Source organism: Melospiza melodia, chromosome 3 (assembly GCF_035770615.1).
Source record: "Melospiza melodia melodia isolate bMelMel2 chromosome 3, bMelMel2.pri, whole genome shotgun sequence".
NCBI classification, from domain to species: domain Eukaryota; kingdom Metazoa; phylum Chordata; class Aves; order Passeriformes; family Passerellidae; genus Melospiza; species Melospiza melodia.
The window spans coordinates 124,069,740-124,096,139 of NC_086196.1; the positions used below are offsets into that span (position 1 = coordinate 124,069,740).

General features: G+C 35.3%; 1 protein-coding gene across 1 annotated transcript in view; it reads left to right on the forward strand.

The window, feature by feature from the left end:
- The window catches only part of EYS (eyes shut homolog), a 700,592-nt gene that overhangs the window by 172,300 nt on the left and 501,892 nt on the right, over positions 1-26,400 (forward strand). The window contains exons 12-14 of the mRNA XM_063152992.1: positions 4,234-4,347; positions 6,606-6,728; positions 19,113-19,217. Coding sequence (XP_063009062.1) covers positions 4,234-4,347; positions 6,606-6,728; positions 19,113-19,217 — 342 coding nt within the window. The remainder of the gene's footprint in view (positions 1-4,233; positions 4,348-6,605; positions 6,729-19,112; positions 19,218-26,400) is intronic.

A 26,400-nucleotide genomic window follows, 5' to 3' on the forward strand; every position in this document is an offset into this window, starting at 1 on the left:
AAACACATGTATCATTAAAAATAAAATTTATTAGTAAAGATTTCCTGCCAGTAATGAGTAAGGATTAGATCTAGTTGATTTAAGCATCCAGAGAGGATGGGTCCCACTTTTCTGACATATTGATAATGCAGATTCCCTTTTCTTTCATTGAGGATGTTCTGCTAAGAATGAGAATGTGGAATTATAATTTTCAGCTAACAAATATCAGAAACCTATATTTATTTTATATTTTTATTGAAACAAATGCTTTTTTTATATTTGACCTAGAGTTACTAGAATTATTTATGATACACAGAAAACATTTTTCCTTATATATGATTTATTCCTTAATATTAGGCTGCAGGAAAGAAAATAACATTGAGACTTTTACATACGAAATATGTTTATGAGGCAGATAACTGCATACATATTTTAAGATAATATCAACAAATCTATGAAAATTACTCTATTTTTGAAACAACGTCATATGTGTAAAAGAGTCCTGCAAACAATGTTGCTTTCACATAATTACTTCGCAGTAAATCTTATTATTTTTCTTGACTTTTTATGTTTTATCTAGCATTTATATTAGATAGGGAAACTATGACAGGTGCCAGTGGAAATAAAGATCTCATCCTCACCTGAGAAGGAAGTCCAAATAAAGAGCTATACAGCTTGAGAGTTGAAAATATTTACTGCAGTGTAAGTGTGTGTTGACAAAAAAAAATAATGAAATCATATCCTTAGTAAATAATTGTGATATGTTTTTCCAGTTCTGACCCCAGAAACTGTGAGTTATGAACTCCTTCCCTGCAATAATTGAAACAAGATAATTTAGTACTTCTAATTCATCTTTCAGATGTGTTTTACCCTTGCATTTTCAGTGTAGAGAAAGTTGCGCAACAGCTGCATCGTTTATTATAGTCTCTGATGATAGCTATTTGCCTCTCAGTGAAGGCAATAACAAAACATTTTTGGAGAACATAACCTGTTTACTTACTTTTTGTACTAATATAAAACCACTATTACTTATTATAAACTTCAACTTACTTATGATTGATGAGATATGATAAAAAAATACTGTACTATTCTGTACAGTACTGTACTATTCTATACATGTATATGTATATCATCTAATTTTATATTATTTTTAAGGGGCGTTCTAGATTGAACCACAAATAATATCAATACATTTTTACATGAAAGAGTCCCATAAATGTTTTCTCAGCTGTCTGAAAGGATTTATATATGGGACACACTCCTTTACATTTGACTGCATGGAAATATTTATTCAGGAGCATATCAGGTTATTCAGGATATCCCTTATCATCGGCTGATGGAGAGAGGAGCTGGGTGGGTGAAGGAATGGAATTTTTATCCTGGTTCATAGAGCACTGTATTGGCTCTGCCAAAGTCATCTTATGAGATCAGAGGGTAGAGCACAAAGGTTTGGAGCACTCATACATAGAAATTTATTTTCATATTTTCAAATGAATGGAACTGATTAACTTGTATTATATCAAAAATGCATAAATATTTGTATTTTAATTGACTAATTTATTCTATTTTGTTGTTTACCTAATTTTGTTATATCACAAGTAATTAAGTATGAATACATGGATTATAATGTAACTAAAAGCATTCCTCACCTCATTCTTGATTTAAAAATAATACAAATGAAGCTTATTTTCAGCCCATTGTGTGAGTTATTTAATGTCTATGAAATAATTGTCATTTGTTGGTATGTGAATCAGCAATAAATAAATATCATCAAAGTATATTACATTACATTACATTACATTATATTATATTACATTACATTAATTATATTATATTATATTATATTATATTATATTATATTATATTATATTATATTATATTATATTATATTATATTATATTATATTATATTATATTATATTATATTATTATATTTTAATAATTCTACATCAGCAGAAACAATTTAAGATACAAACTGAATTTAAATTTTTTTCTGTCTGCAGGGCATATTCAGTTAAAAATGTGACAAGAAGAAATAAAATTCTCTCTATGTGTTTTCCTTTCAGCTCTTTCAGAGTAGATAATTCACACCGTATGCACCAAATTCTATTAAAAACAGATTCTAGTTATGCCTTTAATTTCTTCTTTTCCAATCCATAAGTTTATAAAACAGCAATGAAGTAAACTAAGTAAATGAAAAACTTTATAAATTAAATTCTACTACCTGCAGCTCTGCATTTGCCCCTGTGATATTTCCCCTTGCCTGTTAGTCCTGCTGCAAATTCCCAGAATGTCATGTGCAGCTGCTGGATATTTCCACTGCTCCCAAGAAAGGGTGACCTGGTCACAGCTCATCACAGGGAGTTCCTGCAACATCGCTGCCAGACCTGCTGAGAGCTCGGAGCTCTTGAGTCACTTCTCAGATTTCATACTTTTTCACATGGTAGGATCTAAATAAGGGCATTTTTCTGATCCTGAAGTGGCAGCAGTGGTTCCTAAAACATTTTAACACTATCAGCAAGACCTATAAAAATTCTAAGTATTTATTTCTAAAATGACCTAATATGCTTCCCAGTAGCTCCTTTTAGAAGGTTTCTAGCAGGTATTGTTTTCAAAAAATAATTTATGAATAGACATAAAAGTTAAAAAAAAAATAACATCTTGAAAAAGTTTTTTTTTTTCCATTTTTAAGGATGAGGGTGCTGTTCTCTATCCTTCTGTACTTGTTAATTTTCTGTCTTTATAATGATAAAAAAAAACCCAACAAACTTAATAGGCCAGATTTCAGATAGTTAATTTCCAATCTCAATTAATTTCCCTCTAGGTAGCTAGTTCTCAGTTACAGATGTTAGAAGCTAACATTTTCAAGAGAACATAACTTCTAGAAAATAATTCTAGCTTGTTAAAACTTAAAAAATAATCTGTAACAGCTAAATCAAAGTAGGTTGTAAGCATACCTAACCACTTTTGTTTTCATTAAGGTCATAATGCTCTGAAACACTGGCAGAAGGAATATTTCATGCAGTTTTTTAATACACTCATATGCAAACCAGCTTTATATACTTATTTTCTTCTTTTCTGAATTTTACATTTTAACTGTATAAAGTATGAGCTCATTTCATTGGTGTCAGTAATTTTCTAACCTCCCCCCACCAAATCTTCTTTGCTATTGAATATCATCAAAACAAATTAAAATATATAGTTCTCGATTCACATTATATGCCCTTTAGAATAATTCTTCATTATACTTCAGATTAAATCTTTCACCTTCAGTTGCTATTTATGAAAATACCAATTCATCTTGTCTTCTTCTACCACATATAACTTAGGGGCAAGTGGGTATCTCTGCCCTGTTTCTCTACAATGAAAGCTAATTCAATATTATTTTGTTTGGTAGATCAACTAAGCAATTTCTATCCTTGTGTTCTCCTCCTGACAGGACCCCCTTGCAGCCCTCACTGCTGGTGCTGCGGCATCTGTGCCTTGTACAGTGTCTCAAAGTACCTGTAAGAAATGAAAAAAACTGAGCTACTCTTTCCTTATGCAAGTTTATTAGTCTTCATATTTTTGTTTTAAGGATGTACACCTTCTGTCTTTTAGAAACAAAACCCAACAGCCTTAACTGAGCCATAACTGAGCTGTGCATTTTACATGTTCTGAGGCCTGACTTGCACAGAACATCTTTGCTATGCCTCAGTATATTTGTACTCTGTATTTTGTTACTTTCCACATCAATAAGGACATCACAGTGGATAGAATGTAAATGATGTACTCTTTCTCATATTAATGTGGCAAAATTTAAAAAAAAGTATATTGAGTGACCTGGTTTAGTGGAAAGTGTCCCTGCCCCTGGCAGAGGGCTTGGAACTAGTTAATCTTTAAAGTCAGTCAAACCCAAAACATTCTGGGATTATATCACAAAAATACTAAAATTACTTTAATAAAAGAAAAGCACTTGAAAATTGCTAAGCTGTTTTCTTACAGCTATGAATGTCTTCTTGCATTCTGGAAGCATTTCCTACTTAATTTGTTGCTTTACTCCATCAATAAAGATGTATTTGTAACATTGAGTAAGAAATGAATAAAATTTAACTCTTTGTAAATAAAATACTGAAACTCTGACCTAAATTTTCTTTATCCAGTGGAATATGGATCGTAAGATCTCTGGGTTTTAGTTAAAGAACACCATTTCAAATACATGTTTCATGCTTATAGCATACAAAGAAAATCAAAGCTTATCTTACTTCATTTGCAGGGTTTTCAGGCCAGTACTGTGAAACAGAAATGAATGAGTGTGATTCAGCTCCCTGCTTGAATGGTGCTGTTTGTCAGAATGATGTCAACAGCTATGATTGCTTTTGTCCTGAAGGTAAGTTGCTCAAAATAATTTATTTTTATTATCTTTGACAATATTCAAAACTGCCTGCAGTTTGCAAAACATCTTCTTGACAGGCATCAAGTCATCATCAAAACTTCCTTTCTATGAAAGTTGTTCATTCCTTTCCAAAGTCTTCTTGGCATCTTTGTCCACCAAGTCAATGTGTCTACCAAAACAACCATGATCATTAAGATTGGAGACAAATGAAGAATGGAGACAGCTATACTCCTAAATGCTACCTTTTTTCAGACAGAACATAATGATTTTAGCAAAGTTTGAAGCAGTGGAGAAAACACAAATGAGCAGTATATGAATTCCATGGAAATTATCATCCATAACCTTACAAAAAGTATTTTTACCTTCATTAATAATATGCATATTTCTCACTGATCATGGCAAGCTACAATGGTCACAATGACTTTAATAGACCATCACTAAAAAAACCTATCAAAATTTTAACAGAGAAAAATAATATGAAAAATAATATGATAATATGTGGTCTGTTTCTTTAAAAATGCACTCTGCTCTTTGTTATCAGTACTGTATGAAAAAAATAGCAATTGCAGTAAAAAATTAGTCAAAGAAAGCTAAAATGTTTTAAAGCAGTTAAAATTATAGTTTCTTTCTGAAATGCTTTCACAAATGGGTTCCTTACAAATATTTTTAAATGTATTTTTAGCTAAAAATGAAGCCAAAGTGGTAAATTATAGCCTGATACATTATATGTTTAATTTTTTTTTTATTTTAATCTTCAAATTCTACTATTTTCTAAATATGGACTCATGGTAGCTGATTTCATAGCTGATAATATTTCAAGTATGCATGCATTAGTACAGGCATTCCAGTGGTGATAACTTCAGAAACTCATCAAAAGAGATGAAATTGCTACAAATAATTCTCATAAATACAGTCTCTGTCATTAGTTAGCTTAATTAGAAGCCAAAACAGATATTGGAAGGTAGCTGGAAATTAACCTTGGAAAAGATATTTTTGCTGTTTAAACTGCCTGACTAGCTTATACAAAAATAAATCTTGCCATCCACATTGCTAATTTTGTGGCTTACGTGTTACCTGTGAGACATGGGCCTGATTAAACTTTAAATGCAAATAAGAGCTGATATTTTATACATTATTAATGAATTAAAGGTAATTCTAAAGTTTTATGACTTCAGGATCAGTGGAAATTGGTTCCATGGTCAGTTTGAGAAATTATAGGAATATAGCTTGCACTGAGGATACCAATAGCTCAGCATTAGTCATGGTCTTCCTGCAGCCACGGCCTGTGACAGCACTAATGACACTCATTTTGTAGCATGACCATGAATTAGAATACATTTACAAGAGCATGAAAAGTCAGATATTGGAGACGAGATTTTCTAGCAATTTCAACTACAAAAAAAAAAAAACGTTGGTCTCTGAGTTTGCTAAAAGTCATTATGATAGAAGAAACTGGAGTTGTTGAGTTTGGAGAAGAGGAGGCTCAGGGGAACCTCACTGCTCCCTACAACAGCCTGACAGGAGGTTTCATTGAGTGGGGGTCTGTCTCTCCTGCCATGTCTCTAGTGACAGAATAAGAGGAAATGGCCCTAAACTGTGTCAGGGGAAGTTCAGATTAGATATTATTAGCTAAGAAAAAAATCACTGAAAGAGTGGTTAGACACTAGAATAATTTCCCAGGGAGGTAGTGAAGTCACCATCTCTGGAAGAGAGAGAGGTGTCTGGATGTGTCACTTGGGGAGATGGTTCAGGGGGAGTTGTGGTGATGCTGGGCTGTCAGTTTGATTGGATGGTCTGGAAAGCCTCTTGCAAGCTTCATAATTCTGGGGTTCTGTAAAACAAACAAAGAAAAAAATAGAAAAACAACTATTTGAGAACTGACTTTAAGAGAGATTTTAAGAGTTGATTTTTATTTTGACAGCAGATATCCAAATCCCAGCTTCACTTCATCTGTAATGTTGTCAAAATCAGCAGATACATAATTCATAAGTTCTTAAGTGTTAATGAACATACTGAATCCTAAATTTGTGCTTTCATTTATTGACTCCTTTTAAACTATATTTGACAGGAAAAAAAAAAAACATTTTTCTATTAATGACAGTGGAGACAAAACTTTTAGAATGAGAATCCAAGAACTCAAGATCATTTTTTACACGAGTAAATTGAAAACAAGGGACCTAAAGACATTGCTTTAGAAAAATAAGACACAGATATAGCTGAATAATGCATAGCTCTTTGGTTTTATTTCCAAGGATTTGAAGGCCTGAACTGTGAAATCAACTTTGATGAGTGCACTTATGGTTTCTGTAAAAGCAATTCAACGTGTTTAGACCTGGTTGCAGACTACAGCTGTGCTTGCCCTCCAGGATTCACTGGTAAGATTTCTTTTAACTTGGAAAGGAAGTTAAATAGTTAAACTATTAATTTTCTTTCCTGAACTTATTTGCACCTTTTTCAGTGTTTTAGCATTAATAAAAATAAAATTAACTTAGGGTTCAGTGTGATTGATAATGTTTTAATTTCCCTCCTAATATGATACAAAATGAAAGCAGTGTGTGTATGGAAAGAAAAATTGTATTTTGCATAGAAGAAAAAAATTGCTTAAAACTACCTAATCTATGAAACATAGGTGAACAGGTAGCTGGTGCTATTTTTCTCAGATTTTATCACAGCCATACTTGATTGAGTTGTAACAAGAACACAATTTTAGAAAGATTACACTTTGTTCTCTTCAACAAAGGTGCCATCAGATCCTTATGATAAATTCTTGTAAGTTGCACAATTATTTGCATGTCTACCAGGTTTGAGAAAATAGCTCTTGCATCATGGAGAGTCTTCAAGGCTCTATTTTCTGCCAGAAGCAGCTAACAGGAAATCAATAAAACTGTCTCCAAATATATGCCATCTAAAAAAACAATGTCAGGCACTGAACACTGACTTTCAGCTGCTGATTTCAGAGAGGCAAATGGAGCAGCATTATTTATAAGTAGTAACAGGAAAACAAGCAGTGGCAGTCTAAGAAGTCATACAGTTAGTGGATATTGTAATAAAAAGCCAAACAAGTTTGTCCAAGGAGCTCAAAATGAGTGGGGACCAGTAGAGAGGAGAGGAAAAAAAATGAATGAGATCTATTAAGGAGAAATAAAAAGTTAAAGAAGTAAGTAGAACGGTGAAGGATGAGGAGGCAAAATTAAGTTAGTTGTAGAGCATTTCAGGTCCGTAATAACACCAATGACATTCAGTTTAGAGATTCTTCATTCATATTTCGTCAATGCTTAAATGTAGGAAGACTGGACAAAAGGAATCTAAGATAACATACAGACATTTTAAATCTGTGGAAGCAATAGTGGATGCAATTGCCACCAACTTCTGTGAATTTTCATGCAAACATATTCTTATATTATTCAGCATTTCAAAACCGAGATGTGATATATTTCCTGTAACATATTATTCTCCTTTTTACATTGGTAACTGGCTTTGCTTTCATGAGTTCGCATACTATGTCTATTTTGCATCAATTTTGAAAGTAACAGAAGTGATTACAAAGTATTTGTTACTATAGATAGAAGAAGTTTAATGCAAAAATTTTAAAATAAGAAGTTTTTAAAACTTTCTCCTGTACTGCTAGAATCCAAATGGAAAATGTCAGACTTTTCTGTAGTAGGTTGATAACAGTCAGTTTAAACTGGGTAATGCGGGGAAAGCTGTTCATTTGAAAATACAGCAACACTATTTTGGGATATGATGGAGTCCACATTGTAGAGCCAGAACTATAAATTAATGTGTGAGTGTCACTAAGGAAGCCTGGGACAGAGTATGTATTCCTCAGTGGGGACTCTTTATCCTATATTCTGGATATATATGCATCATACCGATGCAAACAGTTTGCCAGTAACATCCTTGTTCATTCCAAGACAAGCAGGATTCAGGATCTGTCAACAGTGAAAAACTTACAAGTGAGTTATAAGTAGATTTTATTGAATACCTTGAGGCCTATATTGAAGTCATAGAAGTTCACATGACTGCATAATAGGCTAATATGAAAAAAGCTCAATTTTCTCCTGCATTTCCTATGTGAGGGACTTTCCATCACGAATGTGCTATTGATCTCACTTCATATTGCTGTTTTTTCTGTGAGACAGGACATCTCCCACAAGAAATAAAGTAAACCAGCCTACTAACTGGAATTAGGAGTAGGGACAAGGATCCTCCTGATTACACTCATGTGCTCATGCTTTTTGTACAATTAATTCACAGTCTGTCATTGTGGATCTCATTGGGTCTGCTCTCTCCAAGCCTTCCAAAACCTGCTTCAGCCTCTCTAGAATGAGTCTGTCATGTAAAATACTGGATATTTGGGCTTCTGTCTTATACAAAAGGCAAACAACAGCAAAAGAGTCTTCCATGTTCTTCTGTATTTTAAGATTTATATAAATGGTACGCTTAGATATTGCTGTAGTAACAGTGATACACTCAAAAGCTATTTAAGGGCTAAAGGAAACATAGTGTGCATATATATACAATTTTATCCACTTAATATTTAAACAATGTAGAAATTGCATAATTAATTTAGAAAAACATCATAAACAGAGCAGTTAACTGATAGCAATTAGCTCTGATGAAGGCATATGTTAAAAGTTCATCAACAGACCTGCTGACATCCTGCCAATCACATCTTGTAGTCTTCTGATGAGACTTGCACAAGCAAGTAACATTTGAAAAAGTCCACTAAGTGTATAAGAATCACTTTTACCTTTTATTTTCTTTTAAGCACACTTTTGTTTTCCTATTATATTAAAAACAATTTCAGAAAAAAGTTTACCTTTAGCATGTTAGCTGGTCAGGTACAAAATTGTCTTAGGCTGGCTGTTTGCCTCTTTTCCTGTTTACTATCTGTGTGAAGTGGCATCAATTCTGAGTGGGATCACATCCCTTGAAACTAAAACTGTGATGGAAGGACAGCATTGGACAGGAGGGCCTCCATGGATGGCCTTGGATGAATTCCCCTTGAACCAGGCAAGGGGTGCTCCACAGGTGGTGGATCTTTGTCCTTCCCTGAGAACAGAGATGGGGAAAGGCAGGGAAAATGTGCAACAGGGAGCAGGGCTGGATGGTGGAAACAACTCTCTCAGGAACAGGAACAACCAAATCATCTGAGAGGGTCGTGAGAAGAGCAGGGAGCCCTCTTGCAGCTTCTGCTGCCAGCTGAATTGTTTGATGCTGAAAGGGTGAGCACCAGAATTCTGACAGCCTTTGGAGCTTGCTGCATAGAATTTCCTTTACTCTGTCCAAGATGGGCAGCTCCTGATGGAGACCAGGAAAATACTTTCTCTACAATAAAAGATTGAGGGCTCTCAAATGCCCTCCCATGGTAATCTGCATACACAGGATTACGGTAATTATCCTGTAATAAAGAGCTACTGGACAAATGGACAGATAGCAAAACTGCTACTTCCTTCCCTCATAGTGTTTTATTTGATTTTGCCAATTAGAGGGGTTTTGAGAACATGTGAAGTTGAGATAGGTAAAGGCAGTCCAAGTCTGTTAAACTTGGCCAGCCTCAAAAATTAGAAAACATCTTGTTCAACATATACAAACATCTTGTTCAACACATACAAACCACTTGTTCAACACATGCAAACACATACTTTGGATAGCTGAAGTAGGCAATTTTAATATTGAATAGTGGAACACCTTTAGTCCATTGGGTAGCAAGACACTTCAAATTAAAGCATCAGTGGGAGGGTGTTGAATTCATCAATGATAGTGAAGGAAGAGGCAGTTCTACGAGATGCGATTACTGACCATTTTCATTATTTGAGTGGATTTTCTCTGGTAATACAAGTAATTGGAACTAAAGAACTCTGTAATTCAGTGGTTTTGGATGAGAAAGCATGGGTTTTTAATCTTTAATAAAAGATGGGATTATATTGTTCCATCATAAACCTTTTTCCTTTTTAATTGTTGAAAGAGATGAATTTATTTATTTATTTATTTATTTATTTATTTATTTATTTATTTATTTATTTATTAAAAGGATTTCAAAGCTGTTCATGTATATGGATAAGCCCTATGACAGTAAGATTACACTAGTGAATACTGGGTAGAAAACAAACTTGATTTCAAAGTGATTTTTACTTCATCATTTAGCACTGAATTTTGTAGTTGTAATTTATATGCATGAGATTCTTAATCTGACTTCCTCACTTATATCAAGGTCCTTATGAATCCTCTATGTGTAAAATGATCCTTCCTCTAAGTTTTGCCCATGTCTCATTAATGTTTACCATTATAACATGACAGTATGAATCAACAGTCAGAATCTACCATCAGTCACACATTGACTTATATTTACACAAGAGACTAAATAAATATGCAAGCCTTCTAATCTGCTTTCTGAAGATCAAGTCTATATAGTTTCTTCTGTCATGACTCATACTATTGGGCTTTAGGAATCCTGTAGTAGATATTGTGGCTAAGCAAGTGGACACTGCAACACCGAAAATTTGAAAACCAAAACTATACAAAAATGAGCAAGGTCTTGCAGTTCAGCTCAAGCCATCACAAGACATAAGATAATATCTTTCTCTGGGCTTTCAAAAATCATTCCTGTGTATTCTTCTCCTGTGTCATTCTAAATTTTGTTTTCAGTTATTCTGCAAAAGCTGGTCTATTTCAGACACATTTTGCTTGACATAGATGCTTTCAGTTACTATCAGAACAACTGCACAGTACAAAATTATCGAGTCACTATGTTCTCTTTTCTTATTAATTATGAAAAGTACTTTCCCAAACAATTCAGAGGAAAAAACTCGCCTGAGAGATCTACCTCTACCCAAAAGGAAGGGTGGGGGTTGGCCTGTTCTCCCAGACAGCTGGTGACAGACAAGAGGACACAGATGCAACAGGGGAGGTTCAGGTTGGACATTGGGAAGAATTTCTTAATGGAAAGGATTGTCAAGCATTGGAATGGGCTGACAGAGAAGTGGTGGAGTCAAGAAGAATGGAGATATTCAAGAAATGACTGGACATGACCCTTAGTGTTATGGTTTAAGTTGGCATGATGGCGATTGGTCAAAGGCTAGACTCAATGATCTTGGAGATCTATTCCAGCCTAACTGATCCTGTGATCTATGGATGCTCAGTCATCCTCAGAATCAGCTATAGAAATTCAGTCTTGCTTGCATCTCATGCATCAGATAATTGTTCCACATCAATCAGCCTTTATGGCCATCACAGAAGCAGCTCAAAAGCCAGGTCTTTTCTGTGATGTCCCCTAATGACCGGGTTCATTTAAACAACATTCCTCTGTCTGAGCGCTAATCAAAGCACTGAGATTTTTCAAACCAAAACAAAACCTGGAAGCTGACAACTAGAGAGGGATGGTTCCCCAGGCTCCAGGCCAGCAGAGCTCTGGCTCATAGCAGGCCATGGAGGAGTGAAGGGCTGACTTCCTTCCCCCTGCTCAGCTGGAGCAGCGCAGATGGGCTGCTGGTTGCCACAAACACTGTAAATGGCAGGCTGCTGAGGGCAGGCTTCCCACAGTGGGATGTGCAAACTTAACATGCTGGAAAATAAACAAAATTTATGCAGACATGGAAATGTATTCACTATGTACTTCTGAGTCATTAGAGAATATTTATTGTCATGACATGTGTAAGTGTACCTGCTTTGCTTGGAAGGAATTCAGGTTAGGACATTTGGAAAAAAAATCAGTACAGTGCAGAAAAATCTGTTTAAGTTTCATCATGCTGCAAATTTCATTACATAAAATTTTTGATAAAATACTACATAAAAGTTAATGAATTGCATGAAAGAAAAGCAAATCAATTGTTTTTTTCCTGGCAATTTAAATATAAGCAAAGTTGCTTGGGTTTTTTTATGTGAGAAATCAAATGGCACATTCCTCCAATAGTATTCCATCTGCAAATACTAAGCATGATTGGTTTAAATTAAGGAGTGAATAATAATATTTGGAACCACCTGACAAAAGATAAGTTAAATCTTCAATCAAAACTTTAATTAGCTTGTATGGAATTTACTTTATCTTTGCTCTTCTGAAGGAAGATTATTATGAGATTCTTTTTGTATTCCAGTTTATCCCCATTATTTCAGGTATAATGGTAGGGTTGTTTGGTGGTGATTGCAACTGTCATGCATAACATAATGTATGTAGAACATCCATTAATATCTTTCTGGGCAGGACTATGTACTTAATTACTTTCAGATAAATTGGAAAATAATAATTTTATATTAATAAGCTTGATTTTCAATTTTAAGACTTGTCAGTTGCTAGGATGCTCTTATCAAATAAAAAATTAAAAAAAAATCATGTCTATAAAAGCTCATACAGAGAAGACACTGGAAGATGTGGCTGAAATTTTTAGTCTTCCTGAATTACTGTGGAAAATTAACCTAATTTTTCCTTAACATATTTTTCCTATGTTAATGTCATTGATGACACCATACAATGGACAGTAATATGCCAGCAAAGTGAGGACCACTTTTACTTTTTACATCTGAGTGCACCTGAAAAATAACATATAGCTATCAAGACACAATTTCAATCAAAATTTTTGTTACAACTGCCTCAAGAATCCTCTTAGGAATTATATTCTGTAATGACCTGAGCAATCAGTGAATGAACCCTGACATAAAAAATCAACCTCCAAGCAACATCCCCAGTGCACATTTTTCATCTCTTACAGACATTTTGTTAATGAATTTGGGAAACAGACGTGACATCTTATATAAGAATGGTTATATTTAGGGTGTGCTTAGTTTTTCCTTGTATATAGTTCCTCTTCTGAAAAAAATCCACCAAATCATTGATTTTGGAAAAGGCCTGTTGTTCAACACTTGCCTCTGCAATACGACCTAGCATAATACTGGAGTTTTTGATACTAAATTATAATTACCAATGTATACTGGGTTGCTGTTTTAGACAATGAAACAATTGTTTTTTGTCATCCTTTGCTTTGATAGAGCCATACTATAAACAGTGTCACATTGTCAGTTTTAGTATGACCACATTAAATAGCAATCTTATTTGGTGCCATCTTGTTGACTATTTTTTGTTCTTTTCTCTTTGGCTTTCTTCTTTGTCATGATTTTTTAAAATTTATTTTCTATTGATACCCCATCTTTAGCAGTGTTCAGGATGAGTTTGGATGGGGCATTATGCAACTTGGTCTCATGGAAAGTGTCCCTGCCCATGACAGGGGGTTGGCACTAGGGGATCTGTATGGTCATTTCCAAAACAAACCACATGATTCATGATTCTATGAATCTAACAAAAACCTGGCCTCTAGACAAGTCCTGAGGCCCTTGCTGCTAGCTTGATACCTGGCCAGTAGCTAGCCATGCCAGGGCCATGTGAACTGGGCCTCAGAGATGCAGTGGTGATAGTGGGAACATTACACCACAACTTGACTCTCTTCGCTTAAGTAGTGAATTGACCAGAGACTACTGAGGAGCCTTGAGGCAGGAGGGAGAATGTGTTAAATGCAGAATGCTGATTTTTAAAGCTGTTTACACAACTATCATAAAAATATTTTTTTTCCCCTTAGCACATTAGTAGCCAGGCAAGAAATTGAATAGAATTGGCTATTTGTTCTGGTAACAATAGAGTAACACCTTGCACCTAGTTTTCCTAGTAACTTCCAAAACCTCCAGTTACAGGACATACACATTTCACATGATGACAGTGATGCTACAGAGCCCAGGTGCCTCAGGGTGGGCTATTACTATCACAGAAATATACCCGTCTCACTAAATTGCTGTGATGTTTTCCCAGGAAAGCCACAGAAAGGGCTACAGGATGTATTTATATGTTCTGAAAGTCTTCTAAAAATCCATAGATTGCTGGTTGTATGCTCTATATTCGGTCTGTGTACCAGAAGGAAGTTAATGTTGGCCATTAACCACCTTGTACTGAACCTAATTACTCCAGTTTTGATTAAAGCACACAATGAGTCCAAAAGCATTCAATCCTGATTTGAATGAATGAAAAGAAGCCAGAATTTCACTGGCATTTTTTCTAGTAGTAATCACCATCAGATTTAGAAGTTTATATTAAATATTTTTTTTTAATTTTTGTCTTAAACTTTGATCTATTGCATCTCATTACCTTTTCTACAAAAAATGAAAAAACTCTTGCTACTCAAGTATTTTCTATTTGTAAAGATACTTGCACACTGCAATCAAGTCACTTTTTGGTTTTGTTTCTTCTAAATGAAACAGATGGAGCTCTTTAAGCCTTTGCCAACAGCATGCTTTCTTCAGTCGTTGAATAAATTGTGTAGCTTTTCTTGCATCCTTCCCACTTATTTTTAAATATGGAACATTGTAATCAATGTTTTATACAGAGGTATTTTACACATCAATGTTCACTCTTTGTTTTATTTAAATACGTCTGAGATTTTTTTCTCACAGCACCACAAGAGTGCTCATATGCTGAGGTCTTCAGCAGTCCTTTTCAAATTGCTTTTGTTGTTTCCCCACATACAGCTCAGCAACAGCTCAGTAGCTATAATCTGCATGTTTTTTTCTGTGCTTGTATCTGCAAACTACAAGTGACCAGAAGTGACCTGCAGTGCATTGAAAAGTGTACTGTTTAGCTAAACAAAAGTTATCACAAGATTCCATTTGGTGCATAGGCTTGGTCCCCTGTGGAAAGGAGATGTATGAAAAGAAGTGAGAGTGGAAATGAAGTATCTGTTTAAAAGTCAATGTTGAAATAGTAGACTAAGGACTTTTCACATTTGCCTACAGAAAAGGAGATTCGTGGAAGTATAAAATGCCTCATTTGCTTCATTATGGTTTTTCATAAGAAAGATTTGAGAGGTGAACTCAGATTGAATGTGCCAACTGCTTTCTTTGGAAGGGTAGGCCTTAGTACCTGTCACTCTGTAATTTCAACCATGTGTTGTGCAGGAAGAATGTGATTTTCTCTTCCTGCTAGTGTTAGCACTTTTATCCTACTTCTCTTGTCTGCTGCAAGTCTGGGCTCACTTCTCTTTTATACCACTAATGTAGAAACGTGTTTTGATGGAGAAATAGAGACACAGATTTGGACAGGAACCCTAGGTTTCAAAATCAGTTATCGCACACCGAGTAACTTAAGACGTTTACCATAAGACAAAGCAAGTTTCCAGACAATCCAACTCATTACACAAACATAAGTCTTTGGACATCCTTCAGTGTTATAAACAGAATTTATACCCTGTAAATTATATAATCACAACACTAGAATAAAATACTAACTATAAACTGTTTCATTCTTATCCCCGCAAAAAACATAAAATATACTATGCTGCTTTCTCGCCTATGTATCTTGTTAAAGAAATCCAATAATTCCTTCTTTTCTTGTGGAATCTTCCCAGTGTGATGTTTTACTAACCACTACAAGGATTTCCTTATTGTCTAATATTTCACTGCAGTTTAAATGCATTACTTTTCACCCTGTCTACTATGAACACAGCAATCGGATGGATTTTGTGAGAGTACTTTCTTATTTTATGATTGCCATCGCATTTCTATTCAAATTTTCCTTATTTAGGCTTTATAGGCTCATTTATTTTGTTCATCCTACAAGGGCATGCTTTAGAGCTGGTTTTCATTCCTAACATGCTCATATGGAGTCTCAAAATTTTCTTAAATGCACCTCACTGCACAATGCAAAGCACTCCAAAAGCAGCTTTACTCCAGTAAAACTTCTAACTGTCTATTTTCTTTTTTTATATATGTCAGCAAACTATTTATTTTAAAACAAAATTCTGGTGTTTTTTCCTACTTGTGATTTTCTGTATCGTATCTTCTCTTCTGATCGTAATATATTGGTTATATCAGACTCTATCTTTAGTTGGTTGAAATTCATGAAGACTTCTAATTCTGTTCTTCAATGTACCTTTTTGTGTTGCCACCAGTGAGCTTACTTTGCTACCCACCATCTAGGCTGTTGAAAAAAAATTAGTGGAATTGAATGGGCAGATTTCTTTCAGAACCTCTGCAATTCATTCATCCAGTCTGGTAGCAAAACCACTGATAACTAATGCATGAATATGGCTTTCCATAAAATTTTACTCATTTGATAATATGCTCTTATAGTTTCTATGTAAACCGATTACTGGGATTTCACAAAAAATAGCATTAGTGAACAAAAGGAGCATGACTTTTGCTGCTGGGTTTTCTTATCCACAAAATGTGCAAATTTAATGTAGAGGGGAATAAATTTGCTTACATAAGGCCCATTTTTTAATGAATTGGTTTTTGTTTATATGTTCTTGCAAGTAAACACTTTAAACTTTTTCCAATATTTCTTCCAGGAACAGGAGTTTCACAAATGGATTTATAATTTCATGTCTTTGCCTTTTATTCTTTTTCTGAAGGCTGATTTTAATGGGCCTTCAGGTACTTTACCTATTTTTCAGAAGTTCACAAAGAAAACTGTTGAGTTTTTGTCACTAGTACTCAAAGGTAGAGTTCATCAGACCAGCCTATCTGGCTATTTAATTCATTTGACAATTCTACAGCTTTTCTTCTGTATTCAACACTGAAGTTTTGCCCTTTAATCATAAGTATTAATTATGATAATGATCTGCTCTACAGCTTGTCTTTTTACTGATGATTGAGGCAGAAGAAGCATTGAACAATTTTGTGTGATTGCCATTATCAGTAGCCATCCTTCTTCACTGGATGGCCAACCGCATCTCTCCTTCATCTTCAATATGAAGTACATACAGCACAATTTCTTGTTACCCTGACCATCCCATAATAGCTACATGATTTGCTGGTCCAATTTCATGCCTGCATATTTATGTTGTACTTTTAGTTTATCCTTAGCAACTTGACCTGCTTTTTTATAAGTTGGGCTTTTTTCATACTTTGAAAACCAGCAAGTGCTGTGTTGGTTTCCTAATATCCACTGTCTTTCTCTCACAAAAAGAAAGTTTGTCCTTGTGTACTTACAGCAAGCAGCAACTCTCTTAATTATCTTTTTAAGGTAAAATGTTCACTCTTCATCAGGTTTAAAATCAGAATTTCTCTGCATTCTATGCAGTTCTTCCGAATTCCTTTTTATTATGTTGCTAGCCCTCCTCTCCTTTTCCATACATTTTGACTGCTCTCAGCCAAGTTTTTCACATTTCTTTCCTTATAGTCAGAGAGTACTTTTCCCTTTAACTTTGAATCAAGTAACTTGCAGTTACCTTTTTCACTATGGCATGAAAAATTACCAATAGTACATTCAAATATCTTTGAATTTTTGAATGATGATTCCTTGCAAAAATTATGGGTTTGCAATTAAACACTCTATGGGTCTAAGTCCTGTGTTGTTAAGGATTCTGCTCATTCTTTTATCTATTTAAAAGCAACAACAAAACAAAATATCAACAGAAAACCCCACAAGCTATAAAAATTTAGGATCCCTTTTAACTGATTCTACTAGATTTTTGATCTGTACTTAATCATGAAATACAGCATACTATGTGTGACTGTGCAGTATCCACAAAATGTCAGTCTTACCTGGTTTCTATAATTATCCTTCTCTATGAGCTTCTGCTACCATCCCCTTAAACCCATCTGCTACCATCCACCCTAACCCTTTTTCTTAGTGTTGTTTTTTTTTTTTTTTTCTTTCCTTCCTCTGTCTTCTCCTCACTTTCTCCCCTTCCCATTAATTTGATTTTTACATGCATTCTATTTTTATGTGTTAGCTGAAAGTACATCTTATGGTTAAGGAAGACAAAAGTCCCTCTGCCATCCATGCATTTATTGTTCTAGTGAATCTATAATTGTCCAAGCTTTGTTTATCCAAGAGGGACCCCAGAAACCCCACAGGATCCTTTAATTCAGCTTCTTTGACTGAGGTGTTTGGGATTCAATACCTGTCTGGTATATCTGATTTGAGTGATACAAGGAACGTTCCATAACTTTTCCACAGAATACCAACAAAAGTTCTGCTTGTTCACATCAGTGATAGTTACAGCTTTCCTTCTCTATAATTGGCTTAACTTCTGGTATTCGTGTGAGCTCTTAGTCCAAATATTTGTCCAATCTATTTTTGATCAATTTTTGTTCAGAAAGGTCTCAGTATTATTTATAATAGCCTAGGTAGGGATTACCCTAAATTAATGTAGTGCACAACAGAGAAACAGGAGGCTGGATTTATTTGGTATGTCCAATGAGTTAACTGTTTTCATAGGCCACCATTCCGTTGCCTTCTAAATTTTCCCCTCTATGTATCTTTGCATATTCACCTATAATTTCATTGTTTCAGATTTGAATGAATCTGAATTGCAGCTCAATTAAATCTTTTTAAAAGCAGAAAAATTAAGGAATACCTGAGTAAACTTATAGGTTTTTGTTTGGATCTGAGAAATTACTTCATTCTTCTGGAAATATGAATGCAACCTCAAGAAGTATTTTTTTTTTTTGTATTGTTACTATGGTTATTAAATCTCTAAAACGATTTTTTTCAAAGTAGCATATAGCTCTAGTAATTAAGGTATTGGGTTGTGTTGCTGGAATATACAAAGGAAATTTTTGCAAATGCTGTTCATATTTATTACTATAAAATATTTAATTTTTTGACTACCAGTCATATCTATGAATATCTCTAGTTTTAAAACTGTCAAGCAGAAATAGTGTTTCCAACCTGGAAAAGTTAAACTATGCAGTTGTCACTTGCACTTTAAAGCAGCTTTTCTACTTTCCCAGCATGATTTATAGTTTTAATGTTTAATTTTCTTTTCTGTCAGACAAAAACTGTTCCACGGATATTGATGAATGTTCCTCCAGGCCCTGTAAAAATGGAGGCCATTGCCATGATTTGATTGGTGAATTTTACTGTAGCTGTTTGCCAGGTAAGTCACATTTAGTTGAGAAATGTTCTGTGGTATTTAAAAAAGAAAAGAGTTTTTTCATAAGCCCACAACTAAGCAGTAATTTATTATGCTTGAAAAGAGAGAAGGATGAACTGGTATTCTTTAAGCATATGCTACAATTGTTATGCAGGTGGTGTCAGCAGAATTTGTTTACAGAATATGACTTGTATTCTGGAAGTCCTGCCTTCCAAACTTATGAATAGAGTGCTTTAAAAATCAACCAACTCTACCAGTAACATGATTTTGTTTCCATCTTGTCTACTAGCAAAAGTTATTTTTAAAATTTCTGAAAGAAAATGTGGACAAGCTACACAGTATTTGTCCTAAGGGTTGCTGCAGTGGGTTGACCCTGGCTGGGAGCTGGGTGCAGCCAGTTAATCACACATCATTTCTGTCGCTCCTTCTTCCTCAGGGTGGGGACTCCTCATGCCCTTCCCTTGCTCCAGTGTGGGCTGCCTCCCAAGGGAGAGAGTCCTCTGAGAACTTCTCTAATATGAGTTCCTTTCCATGGCCTGCAGTTCTTTACAAGCTGCTCCAGAAGGTTCCCTCCCACTGAGTGCAGTTCTTCAGGAACTGCCTGCTCCAGTGTGAGTCCCCCACAGGGTCACAGCTCCAGCAAGGAAACCTCGTCCAGTATGGGCTTCTCTCTCCATGAGGGCACAGGCGCTGCTGGAAGCTTGTTCTAGCTCAGGCTTACCGCAGAAAGGGTCACAGCTTGCTTTGGACATCCACCTGTTTCATCATGAGGTTGTCTGTGAGCTGCAGGTGGATCTCTGATCCACCATGGACCTCCATGGGCTGCAGGTGCACAGCTGCCTCACCACAGGTTGCAGGGGAATCTTGCTCTGATGCCTGCAGCACCTCCACCCTCTCTAGTACAGATTTGGCGTCTACAGAGCTGTTTCTCTTGCTATCCTCACACTTTTTTCTATCTGGAGTTGCCCAGTTTGTTTCTTTCCCCCTCATGTTAATTGCTGCCCCAGAGGCGTTACCACTGTCACCGATGGGCTCAGCCTTGGCCAGCAGTGGATCACCCAGGAGCTGGCTGGCATTGACCCCATCAGACCAGGGGGAAGTTTCTGGCAGCTCTTCAGGGAAGCCATCCCTGTACCTGCCCCCACTGAAACACTGCTGTGCAAACCCAGTTCAGCTGCTTGCAGTGACGAGAGACACCAGCAATATCTGAATTTGTCAAAAAAGAGTAGATCAACTTTTCTATCTTCATGTGACATACATAATTTTACTCACAGAATCACAGAATCAGGGTGGAAAACCCCTCTGAGACCATAAAGTCCAACAAATAAACCGTATCTTACTGAAATATGAACATACATGCTTTAGTGTGGCTTTTCATTGTGGATTGGTGCTATGGGCAAGAACTTACACATTGAAATGTAGTCTCTTTTATATAATGAGTTAATTTAATATGTGACACTTGCATAACATGGCTAATTTTTTTTTTAGCCTGCTCTCTTTTTTGTGGGCTGACTGGTTGTCAGCCAATTGGAAAGTAGTGAGCAAAACATGAAGGAAAAGCACTCTTTCACTTGCAGATTTTTAATGCTCTTAAGTCAGTTACATTGCATTAAACCTTTTTCTATAATGTCAAGTTAACAATGTAAGGATAAAATGATCAAGGTTGTATTTAGGCTGAAATATTTACTTAAAGTGGATAGGCAAAATAAGTGGTTTAAAATGTTTATGTCCCTATGAGAACTATATAGGTTTTTAAGATGTATACAAGCTATTTCAAGCCTTATGTACAAATACCTTGAAAGTTATTGATGTGTAGAATACAGGAACTCAAACCCAGCACAGCCACTAAGTTATATTATAAGGGCATGAATATAATTTGAATATATGTATAAATATTTGTGGATATTAATATATATAGAAGTATGTGTATTATACATGTGCATACATATACATACTCCTACTATCTTTTAAGACATGAGTCTTACAATAGACTTTCAAGATGCAGAAAATTAAAGGTTTATTATTACTGCTATTTTTATTATTATTATTACTATTATTATTACTTATTTTGGCTAATTTTTTAAGGCTGAAATCTTATATGGTGCTGTAATAAGTTAAATTTACTTTTTCAATTGCAAAGACTGACTATATTTCATCATTCCTTCCACTGTGGATAAACCAAATGTTGTATCTCATTTTGTCAGAGCAGCTTGCTCTGTGAAATCACAAACACAACAATAAGTATGAAAACATCTTCTGTTATACTTAAAAAGTGAGATCATATGCATGAAATGAATACTGAAATGCTGTAAGAAGTACACATAAGAAATATCAGACTATAAACATTTTCTATTACCCTTTTGAACACTTTTTAGATACAGTGTTTATGAAGAATTTACCCATCTGCAAAATGCAGGATGAAAAGCAATGGTTTAGATAGTATTTAGGACTGCAGAAAGGCAATATAGCACCCGAAGGACAGCACAAAGGAATTTCAGCTAATAAATTGGTTTATCAGGAACTCAATTTAAATGGCTCTCTGCAAATGCATGCAGCATGGGGAATATACAGGAGGAGTTGGAGATGGGTGCACGCCTGCGTGGCTATGATATTATTGGCATCACAGGGACACAACAGAATGACTCCTATGACTGAAGTGTTGCAATGGAAGGATAAAGGCTTTTTAGGAAGGGCAGACAAGGCAGATGAGGAGGCAATGTTTGCACTCTATGCCAATGTCCAGCTGGACTGCACGGAGCTTTGCCTGATGGTGGATGAGGAGTCAACTGTCTGGTACAGGGTCTTCCACCAGGGAGTGAGGAAGGCCCTCTGCAGAGAGAAGGGAGGACTTCATAGAGGACTTCAACCATTCTGGGTTTGTGTAGCCAGAATTTGGGAGCTGAGGAGCCACAGAGACAACAGATGAAAGACCTTAATCAGGATTACTTATTACTTAGTATAAAACTAAAGAACTACTAGTAGATTACAGCATAACATAAAGCAGTACACTATGTCAAGGGAACAATATTAAAGCTAGACAAAGAAATATGATTACAAGTCAAATGTGACTCACGGAAATTACAATAATGTGCACAGATTCCATCATTTAATCCCTGGGGAGTCACAGTGAAGCATCCCTACTCATGGGAGAAGATCCACACAGTTCTAGGAAAATGTACAGGTTTCTGCTTTGTGAAAGTCTGGTGTTGCTTTTATAGTCAAAAAAGGAGATATCAAAAGATCAGTCAAAAATCTGATTTATTGTCCCAGATCTCCCTTAAGCATTAAGATATTCATTGGCAGCTGGGAGATGACAGACCAGTGTTAACCCCATGCCACCAAAATAACTCACTACAAGGCAGCTTGTCCTACTTGAGTTTCCTGACTGGTTAACAAACTGATAAATTCTTGTGGAGGGTGAGTAGCCCTGCTACAGACTTGTGGAACTGCATCTGAATTACTCTATCTAAGTTTTGCATTCTCTGCTGAAAGAAGGACATTTCCTTACTGAGGCAAGCATAGCAGAGGACCATGAAAATGGAGTGCATGATATACAAAGAGTCGCTGAAGTAATTGGACCTGTTCACCCTGAAGAAAAGGCTGAGAGAATTTATTGGAGTTTACTACTACCTCCTGGAAGGATACAGGGAGGACAGAAAAAGGTTTTTCTTACTGGTTAAAATTCTCTCAGGACAAGAGTTAATGGACACAAGTCAGAATGTTGGAAAATTCAACATTAAGGCAAAAAAAATCCCCTGAACCAACAGCACTATGGAAGTGGTTAACTTCCATATGGAATATACTTTCTGAAAGCTTGTGATATCCCCATCTATGGAATCATATTTGAATGCTGACAGGACAGTTCTCTTAGCTACCTGATCTTGCTGGGATTACTGTGAGTGAGTAGTAGACTAGATGGCCTCAAGACATCATTTCCAACTCAAGTTTGCCTGTGATTCTATTACGAAATAAGGGATCTTAGCCCAGTTTACCTTATAAATATAATGCTTTAAGGTGAATTTGAATTGAACTACCAGTACCTACACAAAGTCTTCAGCCTTTAGCCTGACCAGATCTAAAAAAGTTCTGCATATTCTTAATTATAGTGCTACTTTTTATCAAGTTTGTGGCTGAAAAGAATAAAACTGTTTGTTTGTATGAAATGTTTTTCCAAAACCTGATTTTTTATGAGTATTCAAGAATTTAAAATGAATATTAATTTTTTATTCCACTAGAAAATTGTTACCTATGTATATTGAATTTAGGAAAGGGGGGAAACAAAGTTCAAAAACAAGGCTAGTTTATAATATTTTATGACAATAGTAGTCTGTCTTCTGGAAACCATGCCTCGAAATGGTCAAGTAGAGAAGCACAGTTTGAGAAAGAAGTGAGGAACCTCTTTCTAAAATTTCTAAGGTGTTTACAGGCAATGTTTATGTGATATTTAAGGAAATTTTAATGTACAAGATGCTGGATTTTTTATAATATATTCAAAAAGGCATCAAAAGTGTTCAATGGAATATAGCAAGTTCCTTATGGAAAGGTGAAGTCCTTTTAAGTTTATAGAAGACAAGCATGAGGGAATCTTAGAAACATTAAAAAACTTTTAACAGTTGGGATTGCATTTCTCAGTTTGTTACCACAGAATGGGATATAACTAGAGAATTTATTTGGAAATTTTGGTAAAGGATTAGACAAGTTCACAACCAAAATATCTCTAAGTCAATACTAAACATCCTTTGATTTTTAAAACACTGGAATGTTTGAAGGTTTCAAAGGGAACAGACAGCTAGAAGTGCTAAACTAATAATATTTCCCTAAACAGTCTCCCTTTTTCTGCTCTCAGACGTTGTAGGCTGGATGCACAATTTTTCTCTTTTAGAAAACATTGCATCCACTATACAATTTCTTTCCCATCCCTATTTGTGCCTCAGTGATGTATATCCCTGCTATACTTAACTGAATAGATTTTTTTTTTTTTTTAATGGGATTACTGGATGATTAGCATGATTGCCAAAGGAGACTGATTTTGAAGCAGAAAATCCTATCAGTTGATGGATTCAACCTAAAATCAATTTTTGTTCAACTTAATACACTGAATCAAAGGAGCAGTACTTCTGATTAAGAGTAAACATGCACACAGAGAAATTGTAAATCAAATTCTTCCTTTTTGGAAGGTATTGCTGTTATTAAAGTTTAGTGTACCATGAAATAAGACTGTACTTTCTTTCAAACCTTTCTGGCAACACTTGTTATGAAGTAGATGCTTATACAATGAAAGTTTTTATGCCAGGAAGAGACCTTAGAAAAACTGTTGCATGCTGCGACTCAAAAATAAAGTGAATCATCAAGATTATAGATGAAAAAAGTTTACAAAATCATTCAATTCTTCACATTGCTGCTGCACAATGATCCTTAACATAGAATTTGTAATGATATTTTTTGCTTTGATTTCAAAGTTGCTTGATCAGAAAGCGCAACATTTTTCACATGAAGCTGTTGCTCTGCTTGCCAAAAAGACTGCCTGATGCGTAGCTTAAAATTCCAATTCTCTATTTCTCGCTCCAAGTCACAATTCACTTATGCAATTTGTAAATCATGTTTTTCTTCTACCTAACATCCTAACTTGTACTGGGATAGAATTCTTTCTGAACAAGTCCATCTAATCACCTCTAGAAAGGTTATTCAGCAGACTGACACAGAAGATACTCTGAGCATTCATTTAGCAAATAGTACAGAACTGCATGCAGCTGTAGTTAGTGGACTCAATATTATAGGGAAACTGAGATCAATATATTTGTTTTATGTTGTCTCTTTTGCAAAATCTTAATACTGAGATTTCTATAGGCAGTCACATCCATGACATTTGTGTTGGCTCTTAATCCAGGATGAAGGCTGAGGCCACCTAAATTCAGAGCTGTTGGAGGAGCAGAAGTTATGCAGATGGGTCTCCAGGACCTGCCGTTGTTACTGCCCCTTGCAAAAGCAGTATCTGGAAACAGTGAGCGACAGGGAACATTATTAGGGGTCCTTCCCAAGAGTTTTCCTTACATTTATAGCTCATCCATAGACTAGTAGTTTTTTCTCTTATAATTGTGAATCGTTAAATAAATTTTAATACCCCAGTAATTCTTCTGTGGTTTTAAAATTCTTAGTGTATTAAGATATTTTTCTAATAAAGATATTCCCAAGCATATCCAGTAATTTTTTACCACTGCAGGTAGGATTGTTTACTTCATTTTTTCATGGAGCCCTTTACAATATTAGTTAAACTTCAAGTGTTCTTACATTACATGTAGCAATTTATTCCTAAATTACCTAGCTGAAAAAGTCAGCAATTCTAAAATTGGCGCAAGTTGGGAGCTTCCTTTTATAAAGAAAAAGAATTCAGAAGTATTTTACAGTGTTTTTGACATTAGGAAGAAGAAAAAAAATCACTGAAGGCCATTCTTTGCTTTTTCACTCTGGAAAAAAGCCCTTGATCTTCTTATTATCAGAAGTGAAAGACTGGATAATACACAAGAAAATAAATGTTTAATGGGTATTTCCCCAAAATGAGAATTGATTGGATCAATGTTGACCCAGAACCAGTGTCTGGTTGAGATAGAAAAAATCCTCTTCATAGAAGTTACAGTGTTGTGTTTTAGATTGTGACTAAAGCCATGTTGCTAACTCAGGAAGGTTCTGGCTGCTGCTGAGCAGTGCTTGCACAGCATCATGGCCATCTCTGTTTCTCATTTTGCCCAGACAGTGAGTAGGCTGGGGTGGAAAAACACCTTGGAGTGTACAGAGCTGAGACAGCTGACCCCAGAGGACCAAGGAGATATTCTATTCCATATTTAATAATATATTCAGCCATAAAATCCTTGAAAGAGTTTTCTAAATTAGCTGTTGCTGGAGACCATATGGCCATTAGGAGGAGGTGGAGTGCCTTTGCATTACATGGTGTATTTTTTTTTTTTTTGGTAATCCACTAATTTGTCCTTATCATGACTCACCAGTTTTCTCACATTTTCCTTTCCAATTCTCTATGTAAATCAAATTTCAAGATATATCTTCCATTTTCTACTTTCATTATTTTCTTTAGAAAATCAAGAGAACAGTACACAAAAGTTTTAAGTTTCCTCATTTGTAATTATCATACTTTTGGATAACTTGTCATGCATGTTTGAAGTTGTAATGCTGA